Source organism: Vidua chalybeata, chromosome 17 (assembly GCF_026979565.1).
Source record: "Vidua chalybeata isolate OUT-0048 chromosome 17, bVidCha1 merged haplotype, whole genome shotgun sequence".
Lineage (NCBI taxonomy): Eukaryota > Metazoa > Chordata > Aves > Passeriformes > Viduidae > Vidua > Vidua chalybeata.
Genome location: NC_071546.1, coordinates 6,761,499 through 6,788,668, shown reverse-complemented (window position 1 = coordinate 6,788,668; position 27,170 = coordinate 6,761,499). Strand labels below are relative to the sequence as shown.

The 27,170-nt window shown below is 46.5% G+C and overlaps 3 protein-coding genes across 3 annotated transcripts; 2 read left to right on the top strand and 1 right to left on the bottom strand.

The window, feature by feature from the left end:
* Nucleotides 1-259: 259 nt before the first annotated feature.
* Nucleotides 260-6,754, bottom strand: DDX27 (DEAD-box helicase 27). Its single transcript, XM_053958442.1, has 21 exons — nucleotides 6,484-6,754; nucleotides 6,266-6,400; nucleotides 6,104-6,163; nucleotides 5,677-5,827; nucleotides 5,263-5,309; nucleotides 5,018-5,104; nucleotides 4,148-4,253; nucleotides 3,893-4,066; nucleotides 3,445-3,595; nucleotides 3,192-3,291; nucleotides 2,942-3,083; nucleotides 2,714-2,867; nucleotides 2,519-2,600; nucleotides 2,266-2,443; nucleotides 2,022-2,128; nucleotides 1,775-1,880; nucleotides 1,579-1,673; nucleotides 1,352-1,478; nucleotides 1,027-1,111; nucleotides 757-831; nucleotides 260-477 (listed from the first exon to the last, which is right to left on the bottom strand). Exons 1-21 carry the CDS (start codon nucleotides 6,691-6,693, stop codon nucleotides 462-464), a joined length of 2,388 nt encoding a protein of 795 aa, XP_053814417.1. The 5' UTR covers nucleotides 6,694-6,754; the 3' UTR covers nucleotides 260-461.
* Nucleotides 6,755-7,050: 296 nt separating this feature from the next.
* ZNFX1 (zinc finger NFX1-type containing 1) lies at nucleotides 7,051-20,136 on the top strand. Its single transcript, XM_053958441.1, has 13 exons — nucleotides 7,051-7,169; nucleotides 7,873-9,876; nucleotides 10,668-10,799; nucleotides 11,130-11,275; nucleotides 11,477-11,620; nucleotides 12,069-12,186; nucleotides 12,438-12,706; nucleotides 12,821-12,960; nucleotides 13,276-13,430; nucleotides 14,096-14,241; nucleotides 14,577-14,687; nucleotides 15,405-15,500; nucleotides 17,595-20,136. Exons 1-13 carry the CDS (start codon nucleotides 7,115-7,117, stop codon nucleotides 20,031-20,033), a joined length of 5,955 nt encoding a protein of 1,984 aa, XP_053814416.1. The 5' UTR covers nucleotides 7,051-7,114; the 3' UTR covers nucleotides 20,034-20,136.
* Nucleotides 20,137-21,060: 924 nt separating this feature from the next.
* CCNDBP1 (cyclin D1 binding protein 1) lies at nucleotides 21,061-27,109 on the top strand. Its single transcript, XM_053958354.1, has 11 exons — nucleotides 21,061-21,184; nucleotides 21,270-21,329; nucleotides 22,017-22,096; nucleotides 22,688-22,769; nucleotides 23,224-23,320; nucleotides 23,582-23,655; nucleotides 23,951-24,027; nucleotides 24,651-24,904; nucleotides 25,290-25,350; nucleotides 26,330-26,376; nucleotides 26,719-27,109. The coding sequence occupies exons 1-11, from the start codon at nucleotides 21,118-21,120 to the stop codon at nucleotides 26,825-26,827; spliced, it is 1,008 nt and encodes a 335-aa protein (XP_053814329.1). The 5' UTR covers nucleotides 21,061-21,117; the 3' UTR covers nucleotides 26,828-27,109.
* Nucleotides 27,110-27,170: the final 61 nt, after the last annotated feature.

The following is a 27,170-nucleotide window of genomic DNA, read 5'->3' as shown; positions in this document are numbered from 1 at the left end:
ATTGGGAGAGTGGAGATGGTAAAAAATTAAAGAAAACATCTTTGTGACAGGTAGTTTGAAAAACTTCTTTTCCTATTATAGAAATAGGTTCGAAACCACAAGAGTATTTTTCAGCTCTTAATTATTTGAGATCACAGAAGTATATGAGCAAAACTTCATTCAGTCTTTGCCTTAAAAGTTATTATGTACATGAACTAGAAAGATGTAACATATTCCAGCTCTCAGTTGTTCTAGCCATCCATAAAACAGAGTCAACATCTTACAAGAAAAATAATCCTTTATTTCATGGGTTGCTACACATGATTTCACAGTCTTCAACCAGGTAACTGACAAACATCCCAGAGCTATTCCACAACTTGAAGAAAAACTTCAATTTTACTGAGGTTGTCTCCTTGCAGTACTACAAAATCGAGGGCCTGTACAGTGTGTCTGCGAATACCCATTTGGTAACAGTTCTTACTTTACTTTCTCTTATACCTGCAAGAGAAGGTAATAGAAATTATATTACTCCATGAGCCCAACTTGCAATGACAGATGAGGAGCAGCACTGAGCATTTTCTAGGCAAAATGGTCTCCCAAGTAGAAGCCTAGGAAATTGTGTTATTAAAGGCACTATCCTTGATTACCCCCAGCATCAGACCTGCAATAAGAGGGTACTGCACACCTTTTAGAAAGGGCCTTCCAACAATGACAAGAGGAAGAAGAAAGCAAGGAAAAATCCTCAAAACTTGAACAAGAAAGTAAAGGGAACTATACCTGGACTTGGATTTGAAGTTTCCTCCTTTCCTGCGCTGGGCAATACCCAAGCGTTTTCGATCTTCAAATGATGGGCTTTTGAGAGAGAGGGGAGGGAGGAGAGGTCAGACATGTCACAGAATTTTATCAGCAGGACAGGCACTTCTCAAAAGAACCCTGCCCCAATTTCAGAACCTCTATCCCCAATATCACAGTACCCCTGAGGAAGTACAGAGATGCAAACAAATTCTCATTACTGCAGTCTGCACTAACGTAGACCGCAGACCTTACCTGGCACGGTACTGCTTCAGAGCCTTCCTGCTCGTGTTGGTCAGCTCTTCATCAAACACAGACACTTTTTTCTTCTTCTTGGGACCTAACAAATAATAAGAACACTGGTTGTAAACAGAAGGCCACAGCATCATCACAGTACTCCTGAACACAACAATTAGCCTAAGCATGAGGCAAAACACTAAAACATATGGACCCTGGGCCAGCACTTGTGGTCATTCCTTCAAAGATCACTGCCTCTCTCTATACAAACTAGAATAATTTATCTATTTCTAGTAAAAGTAAGTGACATAAAGTAAGTTAGCTGTAAAACAAAAGTCTCTACCTGCTGGTGCTGCTGCTGGTTCCTCTTCTGGCAAGGCTCTGGCTCTCTTTGCTCGGCGATTCCTCTTTGCCAGCCGCTCAGCATACATTTGAGATTTCAAGATCTCAAACTGTGACCTTTCTTCTGGCTGAAAAGTGTTAAAATACAAGTTTTGGTGATGTGAAGCTTTGCTAAGGGAAAACTATGATAGTCTGCCCAAGGTCCCACTTGTCCACAAATGAACTCACTGTCATTTGGGCTTTTTTCTGTGTGTCCTGTACAAATTTCTTCCTTTTCTTTTTCCCTCGTAATGCTAGGTCAAATTCCTGCAGGGCTTTAGCCACTGGAAAAAGAAAGAAAAACAGAATAAAGAATCTCTTAAAGCACAGAGCAAAGGCCAGCTGTGGCTATAGGACTGACCATGGCAACAGTGTCATGACTCACATTTCTCTTTCTTCCTCTCCTCACGGGTCTGGAACCAGCTCCGCTCCAAACTCTCACTCCCAGTCTCTTTTTTTCCAGTCTCCAGCTGCTTCTTTGCCTTGTTGATCTGTGATAATTCAGGCAAGATGTGAGCTCATGGTAGCTAAAAATTACTCCTCTCTTCCTTTTCTAAAATAGGCAGGTTAAGTACACCTAGGGTAACCTCATAATGGACTGTATCACACCAGATACTAAAAAAATTGCTTACCTGGGCCTCTGACTGCTGCATCTCACGTTCCTCACGCTCCAAGCAGAGAACTGCATAGATATCTTTCTCTAGATTCTCAATCTTCTCCCGAAATTTCAATATGACATCTAAAAACAATACCATATGAGAGGCAGCTCATGGGAAGTCCATCTTGTTTTTCAGCACCTCCTTTAGTGTCCCTCTGTACCACGATATTCCCTGTGTATTCTCTCCAGCTCTTTACCTCAGTAAAGGTACCACATACCTTGGGGGAGGATTCTGGCTTTCACTGGTGTTTTAGCAGTCTTGACAATCTCCTTCAGCATCTTGCGCTCTTCCTCACCCACAAGTGAAACTGAACGACCAGCCTTGCCTGCCCTGGCTGTCCGACCCACACGGTGCACATAGTGTTTGATGGTGTTAGGCATGGTAAAATTGATTACCTATAACAGAAACAGCGCTAGTAGGGAATCAACATGAAATGCCTCATTAAAAAGCTCAGCATTTCAAATACTCACAGTTTTAACACCTTCAATATCAAGTCCACGTGCAGCCACATCTGTAGCTACCAGGATATCAATCTGCTCATCCTTAAAGCGCCTGAGCAGAGAGAGCAAATGCATTAGCAATGAATGTAGTCATCTACTTCCACCCTAAACTTCCAGCTGGGAACTTCTTTTTAGCCTAGGCTTGCTAACTAAGCCTGCTAATACCTGAGTGATTCCAGCCGCTGTGTCTGAGAGAGGTTCCCATGAAGCTCCCCAACCCGCAGGCCCATCAGTCCCAGCAGGATGTGCATGCGGTGAGCTTGCTTCTTGGTCTGGGTGAAAAGCATCACATGATCTTGGAAGGTTCGTGTCAGCAGAGCTAAAAGAAAGTCCTCTCAGAAGCCTGCTCCATAGTGACTCACTGATTCCAGCTTGCCTTGGCTCATCACTAACCTGTTACAATGGCCTCCCGGTCCCCCTCCCGGTTGGGTCTGATCCGGATAAATTCCTGCCGCAGGAAAGGTGCAACATCTGTGTTGCTGTTCACGAAAATTCGGACGGGATTTTTCAGGGAAACGGAAGCCAAATCTTTCACCTACAAAAACAGGTTAAGAAAAAACATCCACATGATTTCTGGTAAAAAGACCTGACAAATTCCCATTCAACTTCCTGCCTTGGTATGTTTCTCAGCAGCTTGTCTTACCTCCTCAGTCATTGTGGCAGAGAAAAGCATTGTCTGACGGTGGTGGGAACACAACCTGATTATTTCCTTCATCTGTTCCTCGAAGTATTCATCCAGCATCCTACACAGGAGAAAAAGAGCAAGGTAAGGCAGCTTCACTTGGGCCTGGCCAAGAAACATCACATAAGGCAGAACAAGGACAGCCTGATAGCGATAGCCTGGAGAAAGGAAAACAGAAAACTCATGTTTTTCATTGTGGTCCTGCTTACCCTACCTGTCTGCTTCATCCAAAATCAGCACCTCAACGCTGCTCAGGTGGAAAGAAGGGCAGTTGTGGAGATGATCAATCAGTCGCCCGGGAGTGGCAATAAGAATGTCTGGCCCTGAGCGCAGAGCAGCTTCCTGGGTCTTCACATCCAGGCCACCTAAAGAGAGGGAATACAGACTGCTGACCCCCCAAGCACATTGCTGCAGAGTACAGGGATGCAAACTGCCTGAGGAATAATAAAACTACATTCAAAAACAGAAATGACCCCATGTTTTCTTTCTCAGAAGCAGGTACACAAGTACTGCACAACCCTGGAAAGCAAGATTTTAAACCGCAATATATCTACTAGAAGCATAATAACCATACAGCCTCCAGTTTTACAACACAGAATTCCCAGTTCTGTATAGTGGTTTACAATGAGCTGTACAGTTCACATAAATGACTTAACACTCACCTACTGCCAGGCAAGTTGTGACACTGCTGAACTGTGCCAGCTGTTTTGTGACAGAGTGCACCTGAATACCCAGTTCTCGTGTTGGCACCAGAACCAGTACACGTGTTATTGGAGCCTGACGAGGTTTGTAAATCAGGCGCTCAAGGACAGGCAAGATGAAGGCAGCTGTTTTACCTGAAAAACAAAAAATTAAGAAGGGTTACCAATTATTGTGAATAGCTAATTCTCAGAGCTAGTGCTCTGCTCAACCCCTACCTGTCCCAGTGGCAGCACAAGCACAAATATCTTTTCCCAGAAGACCCACTGGGATACAAGCCTTCTGAATCGGGGTTGGTTGCTTGAAGCCAAGAGCTGTGATTGCCTACAAAGGAGGGAGAGCAATTAAACTCTGTCCCTGGTATGGCCACACCTGGAGTGCTGTGCCCAGAGCTGGGCTCATCACTACAAGACACACAGACATACTGCAGAGAGACAAGCAACGGGCTACGAAGATTATGAAGGGCACCTCACATCTGGGGAATGGCTGACAGAGCTGGGACTGCTGAGCCTGGAGAAGGCTCAGGGGGAAACTTGTCTATGTCAATAAATACCTGAGGGGAGGGTGGAAAGAGGATGGAGCCAGGCTCTGTTCAGTGGTGCCCAGAGACAGACACAATGGGCACAAACTGGAACATGGTGATGTATGTGTTTAGTTCCCTCTAAACACCAAGAACCACTTTTTCACCTCAAGGGTGACCAAGCACCAGCACAAGGGGCCCACAGAGGTTGCAGTCTCCAGCTCTGGAGATATTCAAAGCCATCTGGACACATTCCTAAGCAGCAACTCTAGGTGGCCCTTCTTGAGCAGGAGTTGGACAACATGATCTCCAAAGTCCCTTCCAACCACTCTGTGACGAGTCTTGCTCAAGATGGTGTTAACACATTCAATCTTTGATTGACACAATCAAAGAATAGTTTCCATTAATCTATAATAACAGCTTCTAAAGGACTATCACACTACCTCCCAAATGATTTCTTTGTTAGAGAGGCTGCAAAGCAATGAGAAATTTGACAGTTCTAATTGGTGGCAGGGAGGCTGTACAACATTCTTCAGAGTAACATGTAATAGATCAGCTAGGTAAATACCTTCAGCAAAGGTCGTGAAAGATTCATGTCCTGGAATGACAAGTTATCATCATACTGAGAGGCATCTTCAAAAAAGCTCTCTGCTTCCTAGAAACAGGAACAACAACAAAACTTGGAACAACACATACAGCAACACAATATGTTATCAAAGGGCTCTGGGCTGGTTTTTGAGCTACGATTTGTTAACCAAAGCAAATTCCTCAATAAGAAATTCTGGAGGAATTTGACTCATTTTTAACACTTACCACTTCTCCCTTTTTTGATTTCTTCTTTTCCTTCACTTTGACCTTATCTGCAGAGAAAGAGAAATGTGACAGGAATTAGGAAGCACAGCTAAACCCATAACAAGATGAACTATTTTCACCTTATAATCTCATACTCTTTGCTCTCAATTCAGATATTGAGGGAGAAGCCTCAGAAACAAGTAGAGACATGTAATGGGGTAAAATTGATGAGTAAATATCCTTGTTCAAGGATGAGATCAATTATGGCTATCATTCAAAATAAACTTGATTAAAATCAGAAGGAATGTTGCAGAAGGCAAACAAAATATAAAAGGTGCTCCTTGCCCACTCCCAGCAAGGCTTCACTTCAGACTTTTCTCCAGTGAGCCAGCTCTGTGTCAGATTCACGGCCATCTCTGTGTGTACTGCTGATACCTGCTTTTGTGAAGATACTTTCATCATCCAGTGAATACTCAGACTCCACATCTTCTTCATCCCTACTGCAATCCTCATGCTCCTTTTTGGTTTGATCATCCTCAGCCTCTGCATCCTCATCTTTCACTTTTGCTTGTTTAGCTTCCCTTTCCTAAAAAAAGAAAATAAAATTCTATGAGAATGTTTTTAAAAGGATGAAAAAGAAACTTCAATCCTTTGTGAGTCTGTGTTTCTTATTATGAGCCCATTCACAAATCCATGGTTTTGCATAACTTTAATCACCAATAATTCTGCAACCTCATCCATTCAGCAACTCATCACATGTGGCAGCAAGCCGAGCCGAAGTGATGAGCTGCAGCCAGAGCACCGTGGCTGAGGGAATGGCCAAGCACATATCAGTCTTTTCAGCAATGAGAAAAACCCTGACCTGCAGCTTCCTTTTCTGTCTCACTTTCTCAATCTTCTCATCCAGCGTCGTAGCTGCTTTCTAGGCAGAAAATCACAACAGGAGAGCTGTAAGAGGAGCCCAGGAGAGCAGTGGCTGCTGTGGCCTCTGGCACCGCAGCTCCATCCCGGCCTCAGGCCTCACCTTGCCGCGGAGCTGCCGCAGCGCCGCCGTCCAGGCATCCTCCCCGCCGGCCTCCGCCTCCCCGAACACGAACTCGGCGCTGAAGTCCCCGCGGGAGGGTCCCCGCCGCCTGGGGCCCGGCGCCCGCGGCAGCTCCTGCGGTAACAGCCGTGAGCAAGGACCGCGGCCCGGCCCCGCCGCACCGCCCGGCCCGCGCCTCCCCGCCTGCCCGGCCCCACCTCCTCATCCTCGGAGTCGCCAGATTCCGAGTCCACGGGCACCACGTCCCCCTCGGCGATGGTGCCCACCAGGCCCAGGCTCTCCAGCGTGGCCATGGCCGCGAGCCGGAACCCCGCGGGAGACGCGTGCGCTGGGCCGGGCCGGGGGCCGGGCCGGGGGCCGGGCCCGGGCGGGTGGGCAGAGCCGCGGCTGCCTCCGCCCCGCAACATCGGGAAAGGAAACCGAAAGCAGCCGTGCCGGGGCCGGACAGGTGGCGGTGCGGTGTATTTTCCATCCTTTGCGGTTCCCCACTCCTTCAATTCGCTTCCCCTTCTCTTCGCTTCCCCTTGCCGCGGGAGCCGGAGAGAGAAGGACAAGCTCCGTTTCGGGGGCGCTGCCCGCCGCTGGCGAGGGGCGGGGGCTCTGCCCACCGGGCGGGACTTGCGGGGAACTGGAAAGTGAAACTTTGCGGGGAATTGGAAGGGGGAGCGCTGGTGTGTGTCGGGGCAGACGCGGCGGCTCCCGGGCTGTGCGGGCAGCGCAGCGCAGCATCGCCCGTGTTCGGCCGCAGGAGCGCCACGGTCCCCAGCGCCCAGCGCTGCCCTCGCCCCGGAGAGCTGGAGCAGACCCGGAGCAGTCCCCGGCCGGGCGATGGAGGGTCCTGGGCAGGAGCCCCACGCCCGACAACTCCGAGGTGGAGCGAGAGGTGAGGGTCCCCCGGGGATTGCGGGGCAGTAGGGCTGGGTGTGGTGATGGGGTGGTGCTGGTCCAGGGGGATCCGCTACTCCCCTGCCTGTGTACAGCGAAATTTTCTCTCAAGGCTGACTTTTAACACTTCCTTATTTGCCCTTGGAGTCTCTTTGGGGCCACGATGTGACGATGTGTTGCAACAGCCTCTTGCTATTTGTTCCTGCTAGCAGTCAATTTTTCCCTCAGTGCCCTGTGGGGAGTCTGACAAAGCCCCTATGGGCTGTTCTTCCTGCTACTCCGAGAGGCTGGACTTCCACAGAGGCTCCATGTTTTGTGCGTGCTATGTACAGTTCAAGTCAGCTGTGGTGTCCTCTATCTTTTCACTGATGATTAACTCCCGAGGAAATGTTGTCCTGTGATGAAAACTTAGTCTTTCACCTTCTGCTTTCAGTTCTGTGGAAAGAGGTTTTGTTTTTTTAGTGTCTTTGTAGCTCAAGTGAACTCCTAGCATGGCACTCTCTTTAGCAGTTGCATAGAAGGGTACAAATGAGACACCAATTCGAAAATCTGTGTGCAAATGTAATAATTTTTTAACTTGATGTCAAATGTTCAAAATATGCTGACTATCAGGTCAATATGCTCATTCATCTTTGTTGGGAGGCATGTTAATTTGGTTGATTTATAATTAAGGAGTGTCTTTTTTTCCTGCTTTTTTAAAGGGCATGCACTTCGTTTGGACAGCGTCTTTACAGGAAGAGGCAGAAATAGAACAAATTATGTACCAGGCCAGGCACCTAAGTTAGGGGAAAACCTCCAAGATAGTAATTATACCCCTCTGCGTGGGCAAAGAGAAGAGGGGTTTGGTGGTTGGATTTCAAAGGTTCCTCAGTCAAGTAAGAAGAATTCAAGAATCCAAGGTGAACAGGCCAACAGTGAAGCCACAGGATTCTGGACTAAAGAGGAGAATGAGGGAAGGAGAATGAGGTATCAAGGTGGGCAAACACATGAGAGGGGCAGAGGGCCCTGGAATGAGCAAGAAAATACATTTAGAGGAAGAAGGTGTCAGCTTGGACCAGCCCGTGAGAGGATCAGAGGACCCTGGAATGAGCAAGAAAATGGAGGCAGGGGAAGGAAGTATCAAGGTGGACAAGTTCAAGGAGGAGCTAGAGGGAGAGGGCTGAGGAGTGGTTGGGAAAAGGAAGGTAGCACATGGAGGATGCAGCCTCAGGAGAATCCTCATTTCTACCAGAATGCTACCCCAGGTGGTGTCCACCACAGTGAGCAGCCTCAGCAAGCCAGAAGGATTGGCTATAAATTCCTTGAAAGTCTTCTCAAGAAAGACCCCTCAGAAGTTGTCACCACACTTGCTTCCAGTTCGGGGTTGAAGGAACTTCTTTCCCAGACAACCATGAACCACAATTTCGTTCAGCTCATTTGCCAAGTGCTTCGGAAAGCGTGCAGTTCCCAAATGGACAGACAGAGTGTCCAACACATTCTTGGAGTTGTGAAGGAGTCCAACTTTCTCAAGATCTGTCTGCCACAGTATGTGTCTGACATGGTAACAGAAGTAGTTCCTTCTGTACGCCATGGGTACCCTGAGCATATCAGCAACATCATTTTACTTCTCCAGCACCTGATAAGTACTTTCCCAGCCAGTGCTGTGCAGAAAGTCTCCATTCTCTTGACAGTCTTGACAGCATCCATAGATGCCCTGAAAACTTTTGGTGTGAACATCACAGAAGAGACAGAAAAGAATCTCAATAAAGTCCAGATGCTCATGCAGCATCTGCAGGAGAAGAGGCGTGAAGGCACACTGAGGGCTGATAAGTGTACATTTATGCAGCCTCAAGATGGGCAAGAACAAAGCTATCGTTTCATGAGCATTTATCCGACATATGATGAGATACACGGTAATGAGAAACCTTTTCTACGTCCCAATTTAGTTTTTGGAAAATACGAAAGCACCAGTATTTATCTTGACACCCACTTCCGACTTCTGAGAGAAGACTTTGTAAGGCCTTTAAGGGAAGGTATCATGGAGGTTTTGCAGAACCTCCAGGACAGAAATTTGAGAAAGAAAAAATTTGATGATATCAGGATCTACTTTGATGCACGGATTATTGCCCCATCTTGTACCCCAACTGGTATTGCTTACAAGGTCCAGTTTGACACAAAACCACTGAGGTTTGTACAGTGGCAGAATTCTAAACGATTGCTATATGGATCCCTTGTCTGCATGTCCCAAGATCACTTTGAAACATTCCTTTTTGCCACTGTTTCTAATCGTAATGCTGCAGAACTTGTCAACGGGATTGTGGAGCTGTGTTTCGATGCAGAGAACCAGCCACTGCTGGGAGAGTTTCAGCCCTCAGACTCTTTCCTCATGGTAGAGACAACTGCCTATTTTGAGGCCTATCGGCATGTGTTAGAAGGGTTGCAGGAAGTGCAGGAAGAAGATATCCCATTCCAGAAGTACATTGTGGAATGTGATGCACAGGTGAAGGAGCCGGCATACCTGACACGGGATACTGCCTACAACCTTGCACCTTTGATGAAGACTTCACGTAAAGAGAAGTGCCCTGATATCTTGAAAAGTGTCTACATTCTAGATCCCAATGAATGGCTTTCAATGGAAGCTTTGAAATTAGATGAGTCTCAGATTCAGGCACTGAATCTTGCACTCACCAAGGAGCTGGCTATCATTCAAGGACCTCCTGGCACTGGTGAGACATATTTGCTTAAAGGCTCTGTAATTTAAGAAGTTGATTTCCCCATCTAGGGAGATTAACTTCAGAGAAAGCCAGCTGTATTGTCTCCAAAGCTTTAGTCCTGTGGATAATTGATGCTTGAGTCACCCAGTTAAGTGAGCTGTGGAGACAGTTAAATATCCTCAAATAGCCACGTCTGATCTTTGCCCACCTAGATGCAAGTAGACACCAACTGCACTGTTGGCTGTGCTTATATATTGGGGTGAAGAAGTTTACAATGGCCTTTGAAAACTTTGTCCTTCTTGCTGTGCAGCACTCTCCTACTTGTCTTCACGGCATGTTAGGGCTTCAGGAACATTCAGCCATGAGCCATTGTGTGAATAAAGTATTACAAGATGAACTGTAATTGTTCTAAATTGTACTGGAATTTAACAAGCACCAGTGCTTGTATTCCAATAGTATGTGGATGTTTCATGTGCAAGCAAATGTCATCTATGATGCCAGTATCAGAGTAGGCTGGGGGATGCAGTGGGAGAGAAAACCCTGTGTCCAGGTCTGGTGTGTTATCCAAGAAATAACATTCTTGCAGACCGTGGCCTTGCTCAGCTACAGGCCAGAATGTCAGTGTCATGCTACTTTGTCTACATTTTGTAAGCTAGTTCCCCCTGAACTGGGGTCAGTTCTCTCCATACTGACCAGATTGGCAGCCTAGAAAGAAGTCTTATATGTGTTTTTGATGATTTCTATGTTTCAAGGCACTCATAGAGGGCGGATTACCCTTTTCTGATTCTGAGTTTGTCTTGCAGGGAAGACTTACGTGGGTTTGAAGATTGTTCAGGCTCTCTTGACTAATGATCATGTGTGGCAAAGCACTTACCAGAAGCGTCCCATCCTTATAGTCTGCTACACTAACCATGCACTGGATCAGTTCTTAGAAGGTAAGAGTACCTGCAAGCAGGATGGTGGTATCATAGAATCATAGAGGTCATAGAATCATAGAATGGTTTGGGTTGGAAACACCTTAGAGATCATCTAGTTCCAACCCACCTGCCGTGGACAGGGATACCTTCCACTAGACCAGGTTGCTCCAAGCTCTGTCCAGCCTGGCCTTGAACACTTCAAGCGATAGTGCATCCACAAATTCTCAAACTTCACTCAGCGCAAACCACTGTAGGATTTGCAGTCAAAGGGTATTTTTCCTACCTCTTGTCCTACTCATGAAAAATGAGCTTGGCCCTTTAGTTCTAATATTTCTTTTTTATTCACAGGAATATTCCCATTTGTATTAGATGGGATAGTGCGTATTGGGGGCAGGAGTACCAGCGCAGCCCTGCACAGATTCAATTTGAAGGACCTGAGGAAGCATGCCAACAGATATGACTTCCTAGATGACGACTTCAGAGACTATGAATATGTATGTGTAGACCTCCTGGGAGATGCTGGGACTGGGTTGCCTGTGCATTGGAGGAGACAATAAACCTCCCCTCACCTGCCCTTTCACCTTATTTTACACTGAATTTGGCCCCTTAATTCTTCTGTCAGTTTTTTGTCGTGCTGTTAGTGAACTTTGTTTCTCTGAATGTGACACTGCCTCCTTTCTCTTTGTTTTGAGTAGATAATGAGAGAGATGAAAGAGGCTGAGGAGGGTCTCCATGAAGGAGCGAAGCAGTTGGAGTGCACGACCTACGGAGTTCTGCATGAGCGCTACTTGAAACCGCACATGGCGCCCCAGCACTGGGCCAGCCTGAGAAAGGCTCTGGTAAGAGAGGTCCCTTTCTTCTGAGTCAAGCAATCCCAGTGCATGCTTACCATCCTTTCTGCTAATGGGCCTGAGGTTCCCCTAGCATACATCTTTTTAGATTCATTTGATTACTGGGAAAGTAAGGGAGTGAACAGCAAGCTGTGCCAAATGACAGTAGTCTAGACAGGCAGGGCAAGCATGGGCTTTGAATTTTGCTCCTTTAAACTGCAGAGATTCTAAGTGATCTTTAGCAGCATAAAAATGCAAGTACCCAAAGGACAGCCTCTTAAACTGAAGGGAGGAGGGGTACTCTTTCTGAAGATCTGTGGCTGCTTGGACTTTCTTGTTGTGGAGGGTGTCTTGGGGGAACTTGTCCTAGTTGCAACTGCTGTATGGTGCTGCTTTGGTATCATCCTAAGACTCTGAAGTGCAATAGGCCTGGCTGATTTCACTTTCCCTGTATTAGGAGAACCCTGAGTTGTACTACATTGGTTCACGACACTCACTGATTCTGGAGTGGCTGGGACTTGGTGTATCTGCCTTCAAGCAGAATTCTGCAGAGAATATATGGGCTGAAAATCCAGGTAAAACAAACAAAACAAAAAAAAAACAAACACCAAAAAGATACCCACCCCACACACATTTTCTACAATTGTGTTCACCTAAGCAGTGTATATGTGCCAGAAAAGAGACACTGCTACTTAACAGGCACTGAATGATGTGTGATACTGTGAGGGAATGGAAAGAAGATTAACCCTAATTTCAATGTAGTGATCTGACTGCTGCACTGGCAGAGTGGCTGTGGCTTACTTCATGTGACTGGTGACTCTCACAGGTGGTCAGCAGGAAGAAGAGGAGGAGAGGGAAGATGAAGCAGGAAGAAGAGGTGGTCAGCAGGAAGAAGAGGAGCTTTTGGCGATCCCAGAGATGGCTGACCTGATTGAAGCTGAGAGAGTGATTGAGGATGAAAAGATAGCATACCCTTGGAGGAGGGAGAAGGAAGATGACAGTGCTGTTCATGAACTAGCCTTTGCCATGTTGGCTCTGAAGCTGGACCAGGAAGAAGGAGCAGCTCAGCCATGGCAGGAGACCGCGCAATGGGAGGTAAATGCATGCATTAGCACGACTGTGTAAAGAATAACATGGGGATGCTAACAAAAAAGAATCTTTGTGCTGTAACTGCTTATTGGGCACTGGTTTTTGGGGTTTTTTTTGCAGGTAACTCGTGGCCAAAGGAGAAAAATTATGCAGAAGATGAAGGTTGAACTCCGTAAAGTGAACACAATGACAGAGCTAGAGGCCAATGCCGTTCAGGATGTGTGGCAACTTGACCTGAACTCCCGCTGGAGGCTTTACAGGTGACAAAGCTATTTTGCAGGGCTTGTCAGGCAGGTGTTTCCTAGGATCATTCCAGTGTACAAACTGTGTCAAGCCATGATGTTTCTGTCTGTACCTGTTCAGCTCCTTGTTTGAACATGCTTGTTCTTACCTTCCTTGTACTGCATGGGAAGCAATGCCATGCTCTGCATTTGTACTTGTTCAGGACTAAGTACAGATGGTAATAATCTGTTTCCCAAAAGGCATGGTGGAAGTTTTGAACTGAAGCCACTCAGAAACTGTGGATCACCATCCCATTTTCCTTGCAGTGTGTGATAATGGCGCTTTCTTCCCAGGCTTTGGCTGCAGACTTACCAGGATTTTATTAAAGAGAACATTCGGGAGTATGAAGAGCAGTATCAGGCAGCAGCAAAAAGACTGGAAAAACTGAAGCTGGAGCAAGATCTCCTCATTCTCAGTAACGCCAGAATTGTGGGGATGACAACTACAGGTGCAGAGCAGTTGGGAAGCAAATCAGTATTGTATTGCTTGTAATCATGTTTAAAGAACCGTTTTGCTGAAACATTAGTATCATGTGTTGCTTCACAGCCTGGGTCAGGCTCTGCATTAGTCTAGAGCCTTTTTAATCTGTGACTCCCTTTGCAAATGGGGCTGTTGTGAGAGTTGTTAATTAGTGGCATGAGCAGCTTCTCTGCTGTTCTGCACTCCCCCTCTCTCGAGTAGCATTCTTCTAATGGAACTGCACCACTTGTGACTTAGTAAGGCACAGATAATACCTGTAATTGCTATTCCCACAGCACCTTCTGGAGATGGTAGTCTCAAAGTCATTGTAGTATGTCCCTTTGGAGAGACAATTGAGGCTTATTTATGCATGTAGAACAATGTATTGAGTGTACCTTCTGTCTGAAGAGAGCATTGAAAAAAGGACCAAGTCAGTCATAGGATAATCCCCACCTGCCTTCTTTAATAATTCTTCATATAGAAGCCATCCCTGGTATGGTGCTGTTTTAAAATTCAAAAAACTGAGTGTTGAAATGGGGAATCTTGAGAAGAACCACAATTTTTCTGAGACAGAGCCTACTCCCCTCTGTGAAAATCTTGCCTTACTGCTTGAATGCAGTTATATCCTAAGGTTTATCTTCTGTCTTTGCTCAGGCGCTGCAAAATACCGAAAGATCTTGCAGTACATAGAGCCGCGAATTGTCATTGTAGAAGAGGCAGCAGAGGTGCTTGAGGCTCACACCATTACTACTCTGAGTAGAGAATGCCAGCACCTCATCCTCATTGGAGATCACCAGCAGGTAACTTCCATGACTAACGTCTCTGTCTGCTGGGTTAATGAACAAGAACTGTCTAACCAAATGCTGTGTGGGAAAATTGCCAAGGCTTCCACAGATACCTCAGGTCCTGTCTCCTGTAGTTTTAGAGTGGAGCTCCTGTGGGACTGGTGTTTTACTTTAACTGATGCAATTTTACATGTGCTTTGATTGTGATTGTATCTAGCTTTGATGTTTAGCACTTCTGCGAGAATCCAGTCTCTGGCCTTTCAGAGGGCAACCAGCCACAGAAAATGAGAGTGAAAAATCCTACTTACACATAGGAAAAGTGCCAAAACCACCTATCCCTTCTCTTTCAGTTGCAGCCTAGTGCAAATGTATATGACCTGGCCAAGAACTTCAACCTTGAAGTCTCTCTCTTTGAACGTCTGATCAAAGTGGATTTCCCCTTTGTCTGTCTGAAGTACCAAGTAAGAAAGAGCTATAAAAAACTTAATGGCATTTGTATTTAGGTTGTTTTAAGTTTGTAATACACTTAAGTTTATATTTCTACATTAAGAGCAGCCTAAAAGAAAAGAATGTACTATCTAACTTCTGAAAAGAGTGGTAGGAGCTGTCAAACTGATACAGAGTTCCAGCATATTTTCAGTTATTTAGCGATACTGTCCACAGCACTGTGGTTCTCATGTTTTTGTGTGAAGAGCACGGTTTATTGTGGCAACTGAAACTTCCACAACTTTGCAGAGTGAGACAGCACAGTTCTTCTCAGGATGCTTCCTGCTAAATTGCTATAGTCATCTATCTTGGTGCCTGTGGAAGTTAATTCTACCACCAGCAGTCATGTATTAAAGGCACATGAAAGAGCTCGTTTAGTAGTTAGGGTGAAATGCTAGCTTTTGTTATCTATAGGGGTGCTTAGATTTGCACTGAAGCCAGCATTATTGTGCAACAACCTTATCAAGAGATTTTCTTGAAGATGCTCTGCTGCTATCACTCCTGCAGTAGTCAGTGGTGTCAGCAACAGGGTGAGGGAGAGCAGGGATTGGGAAGTGCTCCCTTCTTGTGTCTTATTGGAAAGTCACCCTTGTCTTGTATTCAGCCACTGTCTGTACAGTGGAGCAAAAGAATATTGACAGGGAAATATGATGCTCCTTTCTCAAGACTGATAAAACTGTTTTGTGTTTCAGCACCGCATGCGCCCTGAAATTGCCCAACTTATCAGTCCTCATATATACCAGAAGCTGGAGAACCATCCCTCTGTCCTGGAATATGAGAATATAAAAGTGAGTTTTCAGCAATCCAAGTGGTTGCTTTTGGCCCCCTGTTACTGGCTAAACGAGTTTCTGTAAACTACAGTGATCAAGGGTTTCAAATTCTTAGGTCAAATTCAGTTATTGAAATTTATACCTGAATCAAGGAATTGTGCAATATAGAATTATGTAAGTAATTTGTAGTTCTTCTGGTATTAGTGATGGTGGACAGTGGAAATAGATCCAATACCAATGGCTTAAAAGAACAGTAAAAAATGAAAGGGGGAACAAACGAATTGTAGGATTGTGAAAGCTAGGAAGAAATCTTAAATGAAAGACTTAATGGATAATATTGAAACTCCAACACAAAATAGGTGACAGGATTACTGGAACCCTTTTTCCTTGGTTTCTCCATTTGGACATTTTACCAATAAACAACATCTGCAAAGAAAATCTATGCCGCTTACAAGTATAAAGTCATCACTTATTATCTAACATGCACAATAAACAGCCAGAATTCAGTAAGTCACTAGAGTGCTTGCCTTGGGTATCAGTCAGTGTCAGTCTTTGCTTCTTCCTTAATGGTACTGAGTTTCCATCTTAACACTTACTCCTATTTTCTGATCTGTATTTCCTCAATGAAATGAGGAAATGAGGCTTCATGTATCTCCATGTTGGTGCTTTTCTTGCATCTTTGAACTATTAGCAATCATCTCTCTGTAATCTTCCCTTGCATATCTTGCATAGCCTTTTTCTGCACCTCGCTCACAGCACTCTGTCACAACTGAACTATTTTCCCAGAAGTCTGAACCAAGCTTACACTTTTACATGGATGGCCTTGGATCTCTGAAACACCAGCCACTGAATACCCTGAGAAAGATTGGAGGGAGTTGCAGCAGTAGCATTACAGAACTTTAGACTATGTAAATCTGTCTTCATAAAAAAAACCAGTACTAATTAGTTATAAGTTCTTTAACTGGATGAAGGAAGCATTCTGAAAACTAGCAGAATGCTGAAGTCAGACAAGAGAAAATTAATAGTGAAGATTTAATTATTAGAATAAGCTATCTGGGAAAGTGGCAGATCCTCTTTTGGTGTCTTGAAATTCAGATCAAGTCTTTGAAGAAGACAATTTAGTTAACTAAATTAGAAACCCAAATAAACCCCCTCCAAAATCCAGCTAACCAAAACCCCAACAGAGAAGAAAAATACCACCTAAAAGACACAACAACTTGGGAGACTACAAAATTTTACCCCAATTCTCCTACAAGAATCTATTCTAGAGAATCTTGTGGTTCTATCTGGCCTTAAAACAAACTTGAGATACCAAAAGGCATCAAAATTGAATCTTTCCAGCTAGTACAATAACCAACGTAGGTGATGACTGAATTAAATTCTACTCCACTGGACACTTTGCCATTATGGATACCTTGGAAAACCAGAGATCTATTTGATCTACAAAAGCTGTTCTTTCCTGTTAAAATCAGTCTCTGGGTTTTGGCAGGCAGAAAAATAATTTCTTACAGGTAGAATAATTCCAGTTAATAGGTAAAACATAAAAGCTCCTACACACTCAGGGCAAATAGAGTTTTTGAACAGGTGAGCAGTCAACTCTACACATCATGAGTTGGTGACTACTGGAGTCCTAGCATTCCTAGTTTTTTCTGTTGAAGAAGAAATCTTCCTTGCTGCTTTGTTTTTATTGCAGCAACAGAGGAGGCATATTTTAGGCATGTGCTCAGCCCTGTGCACTGGTAACTTAGTATCTTTTTCTCACAGGGCCAAAACAAGACATTGTTCGCACCATGAGTATGGTTTGAGAAGTTACACTTCATGTTTTCTTTGCTATAACCTGGAAATGTACAGTAAAAACATCTCTGGAAAGATAGGGAATAAAATCAGAAACTGATTTCACATTAGGATACTAAAATATTACCAATAAGCTGAAATGGGAATTTGATTAATAACCTATGGAAATCTAAGAGGAAATTACCTAAGTACACAGTAACTGCATACTGTAGTCAGCTCCTAAAAAGTCCTCCTGTCAGTGGATAATCAGGAGCATGGAAACAGGCTGGAGTGACAGAAACTAGAATTCTCTCTCTGACATCCTTCCTCTTGTTTCAGGGTGTCTCAACTAATGTCTTCTTTGTGGAACATGAGGTTCCTGAACAAGAGATCCAGGAAGGGAAAAGCCACCAGAACCCACATGAGGCCCACTTTGTAGTGGAGCTGTGCAAATACTTCTTGTGTCAGGGCTATGAACCTTCTCAGATCACCATTCTCACTACTTACACTGGACAGCTCTTCTGTCTGCGTAAGCTCATGCCAGCGAAGATCTTTGAAGGTGTGAAGGTTCATGTGGTAGATAAATACCAGGGAGAGGAGAATGATATTATTCTGCTGTCATTGGTGCGGAGCAACAAAGAGGGGAGACCTGGGTTCTTGCAGATCCCTAATCGGATATGTGTGGCATTATCCAGAGCTAAGAAAGGCCTCTATTGTATTGGAAACATGAGAATGCTTGGCAAGGTTCCTCTCTGGAGCAAGATCATTGAAACCCTTGAGAAGAACGGTCACATTGGCCAGTCATTGGAGCTTTGCTGTCAAAATCACCCTGGAACCAAGACAAAGGTATCTACAGGTGAAGACTTCAACAGCGTCCCGGAGGGAGGCTGTACTCTTCCCTGTGAGTTTAGGTTGAATTGTGGTCATGCTTGCACAAGGGCATGTCACCCATATGACCCGGAGCACAAAGAGTACCAGTGCCTGAAGCCTTGTCAAAAGGTACTTTGTGCAGATGGGCACCACTGCCCAAAGTCATGTTATGAACCCTGTGGAAAATGTATGGTGCAGGTAGAGAGAAGGATTTCTAAGTGTGGCCACATACAGATGGTGGCATGCCATATTCCAGCATGGGAATTGGAGTGCCAAGAACCTTGCCAGAAGAAGTTAAACTGTGGACACGCATGCAAGAGTTCCTGTGGGAAGAAATGCACAATGTGGTGTTCTGAAAATGTTACTGCCACACTGAAATGTGGCCACAAGAAGGAAGTTTCTTGCTGGATGACTAGGATGAGGAGGATGATGACTGGTGAGTACAGTGTGAAATGTGAGAGTAAGTGTTCTGTCACACTGGCATGTGGTCATGTATGTTCAGGTTCCTGTCATGCTTGCTTTGGAGGAAGATTTCATAAGGCATGTGCCAACCCATGCAAGCGTGTCTTGATCTGTTCCCACAAGTGTCAAGAGCCTTGTACTACAGAATGTCCTCCTTGTCAGAAGGAATGTCAGAACTATTGTATTCACAGCAAGTGCAAAAAGAAATGTTGGGAAAGCTGTGTTCCTTGTGCTGAGCCATGTGAGTGGCAGTGCCAGCACTACCAGTGTACCAAACTTTGCTCTGAGCCGTGCAACAGGCCTCGCTGCAACGTTCCCTGTGCTAAGATGCTTCCCTGTGGTCATCCCTGTGTTGGATTGTGTGGAGAGCCCTGCCCAAAGAAGTGCCTTATTTGTGACCATGAGGAACTCACTCAGATCTTTTTTGGCTTTGAGGATGACCCAGATGCTCGATTTGTACAGCTTGAAGACTGTGGCCATGTCTTTGAGTCGGTAGGCCTTGACCACTATATGGATGAAGATGATGATGTGGTCAAGCTGAAGGTATGCCCTTTGTGTCAGACACCCATCAGAAAGAATCTGAGATATGGCAGCAGTGTGAAAAGGCAGGTGGAGGAGATAGAACGGGTGAAAAAGAAAATCCAAGGCCCGACAGAGGAAATTCAGTCTAACAGACGGAGACTGCAGGCTGCACTGGCGCGGGATGTTTTTCTGAAGCATAATCTACCGTCTAAGTATGCCATGCTGGAAAATAAACTAAAATCTTCTGCTCTCTCAGCAAAGTGTATCGGATTAATTGAGAACCTGCTTAATTTCTACAAACGTGTAGCAGAACTAACTAATTCTATGAACAAAATTGATGAGAATGAAAAGCAGGGGCTGATAAAGAGGCTGGAAGAAGTGCAGAAATGGTTGGATAAGCAGCGCGTCAGTTTTACAGGACAGGAGCTCACTGACCTGCAGTCTGAGATCCAGAGACTGACTTATTTGCTGAGCCTCTTGGCAAGGTGCAAAGCAAGTAGGGTGATGTCCACAGACATTGCAGCAGAGATTAACAGTGCACGTGAGATCCTGGAAGGGACAAAGAAATTCACAGAGGAGGATGAGGCTGCAGTGAAGGCTCACCTGAAGAAGATCAATGCTAGCTTGCCTGCAGCAGGGCTGGCGATTTCTGAGGCTGAGAGGGTGCAGATTGTCAGTGCTATTGGCTGTCCCCGTGGCCACTGGTTCAAGTGCAAAAATGGCCATATCTATGTAATTGGGGAGTGTGGGGGGGCAATGCAGAGGAGTACGTGCCCTGAGTGCCACGAAGTCATCGGCGGAACAAACCACACTCTGGAGAGCAGCAACAGCCTGGCCCCGGAGATGGACGGGGCAACCCACGCGGCCTGGTCCGATGTGGCCAACAACATGCTCAACTTCGAGGACCTCCGCCGGCTGATGTAGAGCGGTGTGAGCCTCGCTGCTTACCACAGACACGCACACAGGGGCACAGCCCCGCTGCTTTCCCCGTTTGCTTGCTCACTAATAAAGTGTGTATCACAGCGAACTGGGCAGGGCTGTCTCTGTGGGGCGGGGCTGTCTCTGTGGGTGGGGCTGTCTCTGTGGGCGGGGCTGTCTCTGTGGGGCGGGGCTGTCTCTGGGTGGGGCTGTCTCTGTGGGTGGGGCTGTCTCTGGGTGGGGCTGTCTCTCTGGGCAGGGCTGTCTCTGTGGGGCAGGGCTGTCTCTGGGTGGGGCTGTCTCTGTGGGTGGGGCTGTCTCTGGGTGGGGCTGTCTCTGTGGGCGGGGCTGTCTCTGGGTGGGGCTGTCTCTGTGGGGCGGGGCTGTCTCTGGGTGGGGCTGTCTCTGTGGGCGGGGCTGTCTCTCTGGGCGGGGCTGTCTCTGTGGGGTGGGGCTGTCTCTGTGGGTGGGGCTGTCTCTGTGGGTGGGGCTGTCTCTGGGTGGGGCTGTCTCTCTGGGTGGGGCTGTCTCTGTGGGTGGGGCTGTCTCTGGGTGGGGCTGTCTCTGTGGGCGGGGCTGTCTCTGTGGGGCGGGGCTGTCTCTGGGTGGGGCTGTCTCTCTGGGCAGGGCTGTCTCTGTGGGTGGGGCTGTCTCTGTGGGTGGGGCTGTCTCTGTGTGGGGCTGTCTCTGTGGGTGGGGCTGTCTCTGTGGGTGGGGCTGTCTCTGGGTGGGGCTGTCTCTGTGGGCGGGGCTGTCTCTGTGGGCGGGGCTGTCTCTGGGTGGGGCTGTCTCTGTGGGTGGGGCTGTCTCTGTGGGCGGGGCTGTCTCTGTGGGCGGGGCTGTCTCTGGGTGGGGCTGTCTCTGTGGGCGGGGCTGTCTCTCTGGGTGGGGCTGTCTCTGGGTGGGACTGTCTCTGGGTGGGGCTGTCTCTGGGTGGGGCTGTCTCTGTGGGCGGGGCTATCTCTGGGTGGGGCTGTCTCTCCGGGCGGGGCTGTCCCTGTGGGGCGGGGTTGTCCCTGTGGGCGGGGCCGCTCCAGCCGCTCCCGGAGCGGACGTGACGCGCGGGCCGCTCCGGGGCCGCCCCGCAGCGATGGAGGCGCGGGAGCCGCTGCGGGACGTGCGCGGGGCGCTGCGGGCGGTGCTGGCGCGGCTGCGAGGTGCGGGCCGGGGCCGGGGCCAGGCGGGGGTCGGGCCCAGCCGGGCCGGCTCCCCGTGGGCTGAGCTGTCTCTGTGCCGTTGCAGAGGGAGAGCCGGGCGAGGGCCGAGAGCCGTTCGAGCTGCCGCGCTTCTGGGACGCGCTAGGTACGGGCGGGGAGCGGCCGGGCCGGGATTCGGTGGGGCCGGGGCCGGGTACCCGCGGGGCCGGCCCGCGGCGGGGCTGCTGTCCTCGGCCGGTCTCCAGCCGTGGGGCGTGCCCTCCACTCACGGAGTCACGGCATGGGCGAGGCTGGAAGAGAGATCTTTAGGATCATCAAGTCCAACCGTTAACCCAGCGCTGTCTCTGTAAACCCTAAACCACGTCAGGGCCAGGTCCAGCCTGCTAAACGTCCCCAGGGTTAGTGACTCCACCGCCTGCGAGGCCAACCTATTCCAGTGCCTGACCCCTCTAACTCTGGTCACCAAGCACTCCAAGGTGTGGCAAAGCAAAGGCCGATATTTTGAACTGTTCATACAGGATTTATAAAGGTCTCTGTTAAAGCCTCCTGGCACATCCTGGTGAAGAGGTCATGAACCAGGATGCAGATTGCGCTTCTGGCTATCACTACCAGCCAAGTGAGAAAAAGCAGACACAGGATACAAGCAATATGCATGGCACAAATGCACCAGGGAATTTTTCTTTGTGGTGGGGTTTAGTTTATGTGTTTGTATGGCTTGGGTGTAATGGTAAGCAAGTAGTAGGATCAGAAGTGCTGCTCATCAAGCTGCTCTGTTCTTTTATCTTTTACCTGAGTTACTTTCTCTTCTTTTGCTCCTATTGGATTTTTTTAGGTCAGACATTCCAAGTGACATCACAGGAGGCTACAAAGCTGAGTCTGGCATTCTCAAGGCCTCCACTACCTTCTGCAGAGGTGAGAGAAAGCCTTGAAAGACTATGAAACTGCAGTGTGTTTGCAAGCTTCAGGTATTTCTTGATTCATTTGACTAAATGGCCTGTGTACTGTAGAGTGTATTGATAGAATCCAAGAACTGCCCAGAGGACAATTTTCTCTAAGGTAGGGAGATATACTAAATAAAAATGTTTGTATATTCTTTCACAGCTACAGCTCGTTGCTGATAGAGTCAGGTGATTGGAGAATACAGACCTTAGGTTTAACAAAGAATATGCAATATTTTTGCTATCAGTTGAGAGAAGTTTACCATACGAGTATTTGGAGGAGAGAGAAAAGAAGACCTTCAGTTCAGAATAATGATCTAAGATACTTTTTCTTCTCTGATGCATGACCACCACACCAGGGGTGTTTTGTTACTAGATCATGAGGCAGGTTGAGCTGCATACAGCTTGCTTGTGGTGCCTTCTTCTCGTGCTGTATTTGTTTCTCAAGCAGACTTGCTATTCTTCCCTTTTCTCAGTGAAAAGGCAGTGATTGCTTGTGAGGATTTCTAAATGTGGTGCAGATGGGTGTTACTCATGGGTGCTCCTTTTGCCTCTCCATTTTCAGAACTGCCGGAAGCTGAGTGAGGACGTCCAAAATGCCATCCTTGCAGTTGCCACGGTGTATTACTGGCTACCAAAGGGCCAAGGTGGGATAATGACAGCAAGGCAGTCACTGCTGTATAGGATGATGGTTCTTTCACCACCACTGTATAGAAAAACTGAGTGTTTCAGAGCTAATGAGTTCTGGAATCAGCACGTTTTCATTAGCATGGTATCCCATTATCTGCTGCTCTGTAGACTTTGAACATGTTTATGAGTGTCTGTCTGCTGCTGCAGTTTTCCATCTGTGTGATGGAAAACATGAGTGATAATGTAGGACGTTGTGTAGTTGATTGAGCACTGAAATTTATGAAGTGTTGAAATCCTTGTCCGGAGTTCTTTTGGAACTGGGAAGCATTTTCCTTTCTTCAAAATACTTGTAACTTCATTTCTACAGTGTATCCACACAAACAGAGCAGTCTGTGTGTTCATCTTCAGCACTTATTTTCTGTCAGTGCTGACTTTGTGCCAACTTTCTTGCTCTTTCTCAATCTCAACCAGGTACTACTCTTCGGAAGATGGTTCGAGATGCTACCACTGAAGTAGTGGAAGGGATGATCCAACTCACAGACACAATTCTCAATGCCCCAGTGGAGAGGTTGTAATTTTCAATTGCACGGTTCTGTGATTTTTTGATAATTTTTGGGAAAAAAGGCAAGAAAAAGTTGCAAATATACTCATTAGGAAGCAGCAAGGCCTTTACCCAGACATGCCATATTAGTGACAAGCTGGTTGGTGACATCTTTGCAGCAGAACTTTTGGTGGTGTTTGTCATCTTTGATGCAGAAAATTTAACCACAGTCTAGCACAGTGCTGTTATTGACTCTAACCTTGAGGGTTTTGTTTTGTTTCATTTCAGCTTGTCTCAGGAACAGCTAATATCAACTGGAGGTGTGTGGGAGGCCTGTGAGCAAGTGTCTAACCTGCCAAGAGGTGAGTGCTGTAAATGCAGAGCAACAGCACTAGGACTTACTGTCTTGGAATATCAATAGCTTTTGTAAGGGCATTCCACCTGGTACAATGAAAGCTGAATGCAGAATAACTCAAAAACCTGACTGGTTTTGAAATGTATAAGCTTGGAAACCAGGTCAGATTCTTTGCCTGACAACAGTGCAGCTCTGAGCTCTGCAAGAAGTTTGATCCTACAGTGATTGCAAGCCTAGATGGCGGTTGTTGCAAAATGACTGGAAACAGTGAGGTGCCAGTTTTTGTCCTTTTGCTTTTGCAGATAACCAGGCAGCAGTTGTGTCGGCTCTGGCTGCATGTCTAGGTGTGGTCAAGGATGCTGTGGAGGAGATGGAACATGTAAGGAGGCCCCTAAGCCTTAGAGGAACCTGCAGTGGTGGATTCATAGAATATTCTGAATTGGAAGGGATACACAAGGATCATCAAGTACAGCTCCTGGCCCCGCACAGGACAACCTAAACAATCCCACCACATGCCTGAGAGTTGTCCAAATGCTTCTTGAACTCTGGCAGGTTTGAGGCTGTGACCACTTCTCTGGGGAGCCTGTTCCAGTGCCCAACCACCCTCTATGGTGGTTCAGTGATGGAACACAGGAATTATTTTACATACAGGCTTTAATATAAATTTGTTCCAACGTGACATAAATTATTGTTTTATGCGTGGATTTTAATGAGTTTTTATTCTCAAGCCTGGTTTACTTTGTATAAGATTTTTGTAAAGCCATGTCCTGAATTGGGGACGGGGGAGACAATTTAGGATCATGTAAGAATTCACCAGGTTCTTGCTGTTTGCACTGTTAGAGTGGTGAATTAGTTTTTCTTAATCCAGTAATTTTGGGATTAACCAACTGGGATTTCTCCATTAATTATTTATGTGATGTCTAGATTATGCTTTCCCTTTCCTCCTGAGTATCGCTGGAATTGATGTTAGGCTCTGGGTTTTCAGTGCCTCTGTGTTCTCAGGCACTGGTGGAAGGGCAGGATCCCTATGGGGACATCATGGAAGATGAAGAGCTGGGCTTTCGGGGCAACAGAGACACGTATTGGTCAGAGGCTGACCGGCAGCTGCTCAGCTCCTGCATGGGATTGATGAAGGCTTCTAAAGCTTGCCTGAAGAAGGTCTTGACTGCAGTGAAGGCCCATGGCAAAGCTGATTCTCCAGAGCACATTGCACAGCTGGATGACGTGGCAGACATTGCTAATGAGATCAGCCCAAGGTAAGCAGGGTGTTCCCCATGCTGCTTTTCCCTCTGGAGCAGTCTTGGTCTTTCTTTGAGGTCTTGAGTGAGGAGTAGGAAGAACCTCTGTGATACTGGAGCTGTGAGCAGGTGGTGGACACAGATGTGGTGAGAAGGCTGTTAAGCTGTTGAGAGTTGTGTAGGTCAGGAGAGAAGCATAGGGGATGGAGCTGTGACCACATCTCACTCCACGGTGAGGGGGACACTCAGGTGACAGAGAAGGCAGTGGGAAGCATCCCGTAGGTACAACTGACATCTCACTGTTGTTCCTGACTTGCATTCAGGATGGATGCAGGCTTTGACTAGGATCTGTGAGTTGTGCTATCAGAACATTTCTTCTTTGCTCCCCTCTTTCCTGTTGTAGTGTTGATGAGCTGGCACTGAGCATGTACCCACCTGTGAACCCGTTGGCTGTGCGACTTAACGTGAGTATCTGCAGTACTGATACCTCAGTATCTGAGTATCTGCCCGTGGGACAGTGGCCTGGCTGCAGGGAATGGGAAGAAATCAGATTGGAGGGGTTATGTGACTTCAGGGAGAGATGGGTGCTAGTAACTGCCTCAGTAATAATTTCTTAGGGATGAAGAGTGCCCTTTGTTCTTGTACACTTAACTTCCTTCTAGTGGAAACACATTCTTCATCTGTACCTCTTCAGGGAAGAGCATGGCCACTTAAAACTTCAGCTCTGAACTCTAATCCATAGAGATTTCTAGTGACAGAACCTCAGGAAAGTGAGTCTAAGGCTGCCTAGGTACTGCACATGTACTTCTTTCCTTGGGTAGTGCAGTCTTGCTCAAATAATGTTATCTATGAAAAGAAAAACTCTTGCAGTGAGTGTATTTAAGCACTGAAACAAGCTGCTTGGAGAAGCAGTGGAATTTACATCTTTGGCAACACTCAAAACTTGACTGGGCAACGCTCTGGCAACCTGACTGAACTTTGAAACTTCCTTTGCATCATAAATCAAGTACAAATCTCCTCATATCTGGGATTTCTTTTATTCTTAATCCTGGTTTCATGCCTTTTGCCAGTGGCTTGATTTTTTTGGAATAAAAAAATATTACTTAATATCAAATTGCATTAAAATCAATCACTTGTAACTTAATACTTTAGTATCAATTACTGGTTTCTAATAGGCTTGTCTTTTATTAAAACAAGGCATTTAATGTATGCTTTATAAAACAGCCAGGTTTTTTTTTTTTTACCTGTCACAGCCAGGAGTAGGTTGGGAGGCACTTCCAGCATGGCAGTGATGGATAACTTCATTCTGCATCAGGATCCATGGCAGTTTTATTCATTCTTGGCTTTTGTGCATCCCTATAGTCCTCTTTATTTACCAGTACTGTTCAGACCCTCCTTTTCCTCACATTTGGCTCACCTCATTTCCCTTTTGTTTCTTTCTAGGCTGCTAAGTTGGCCTCAGTATTAAAGAAAGTCTTAGAGATTGCAAAGTGAGTATGAGCAAGTTTTGTGTGTTCCCTGCTGTGAAGGTTGATACCTTTCTGCCTCATGTCAAAGATGACTCATTTCTAGACAGTAGATGCTGGCATTTTGGAACAATGATGATGTTATCTAATCACAAAGGGATGGGAGTAAGAAAAAGATGCTAGGTTCCCTTGTTTTGGGGTTGGGACTGCAGACATGAGTGTGGGTTCTTCCTTGCTCAAAGCCCTCTGGGGCTAGAGCACCCCTTTTTACTGCTGTGGTTATTCAGAGCTTCACAATACCCCTGTGTTGCCTGGATGCATAACACCCCAGGAGGCTTCCCTAATGAATTTCCTCCACTTTTGCAGGACAAGCCATGTATGTCCACCATCAGAGGAAGGCTGGGTGCAGTTTCTAACTGGTGCAGTGGATCACAACATGAACAAAGTCAAGAACTTCACACAGGGTCAACTTTAACTCTTCTGTGCCTACGAGTGTTGCTGCCACTGGGTCTGGCATCTGCATTTCCAGTGAACTTTGCTGTTCTTCAGCTGTTTGGAAAATGATGAGAACAATATAGGAGAGAACTTCACTGCTACTTGGAAGAAATTCTCCAGGAAGTTGCCCTTTGCCATGGCAGAAGGTGTCATTTTGCTTGGATTCTTGGGGGGAATGCAGTGCTGCTTCTTAACATGCCCCATTCTTCAGACATTACAACTACTGTGGGGTTCAGAGAAAAATAAAATATTGCTAGATTTACATTAGTTGCTTTTATCTGTCTTCAGAGGGTAAAGGGTATATACAGAGTGAAAGGGTCTTG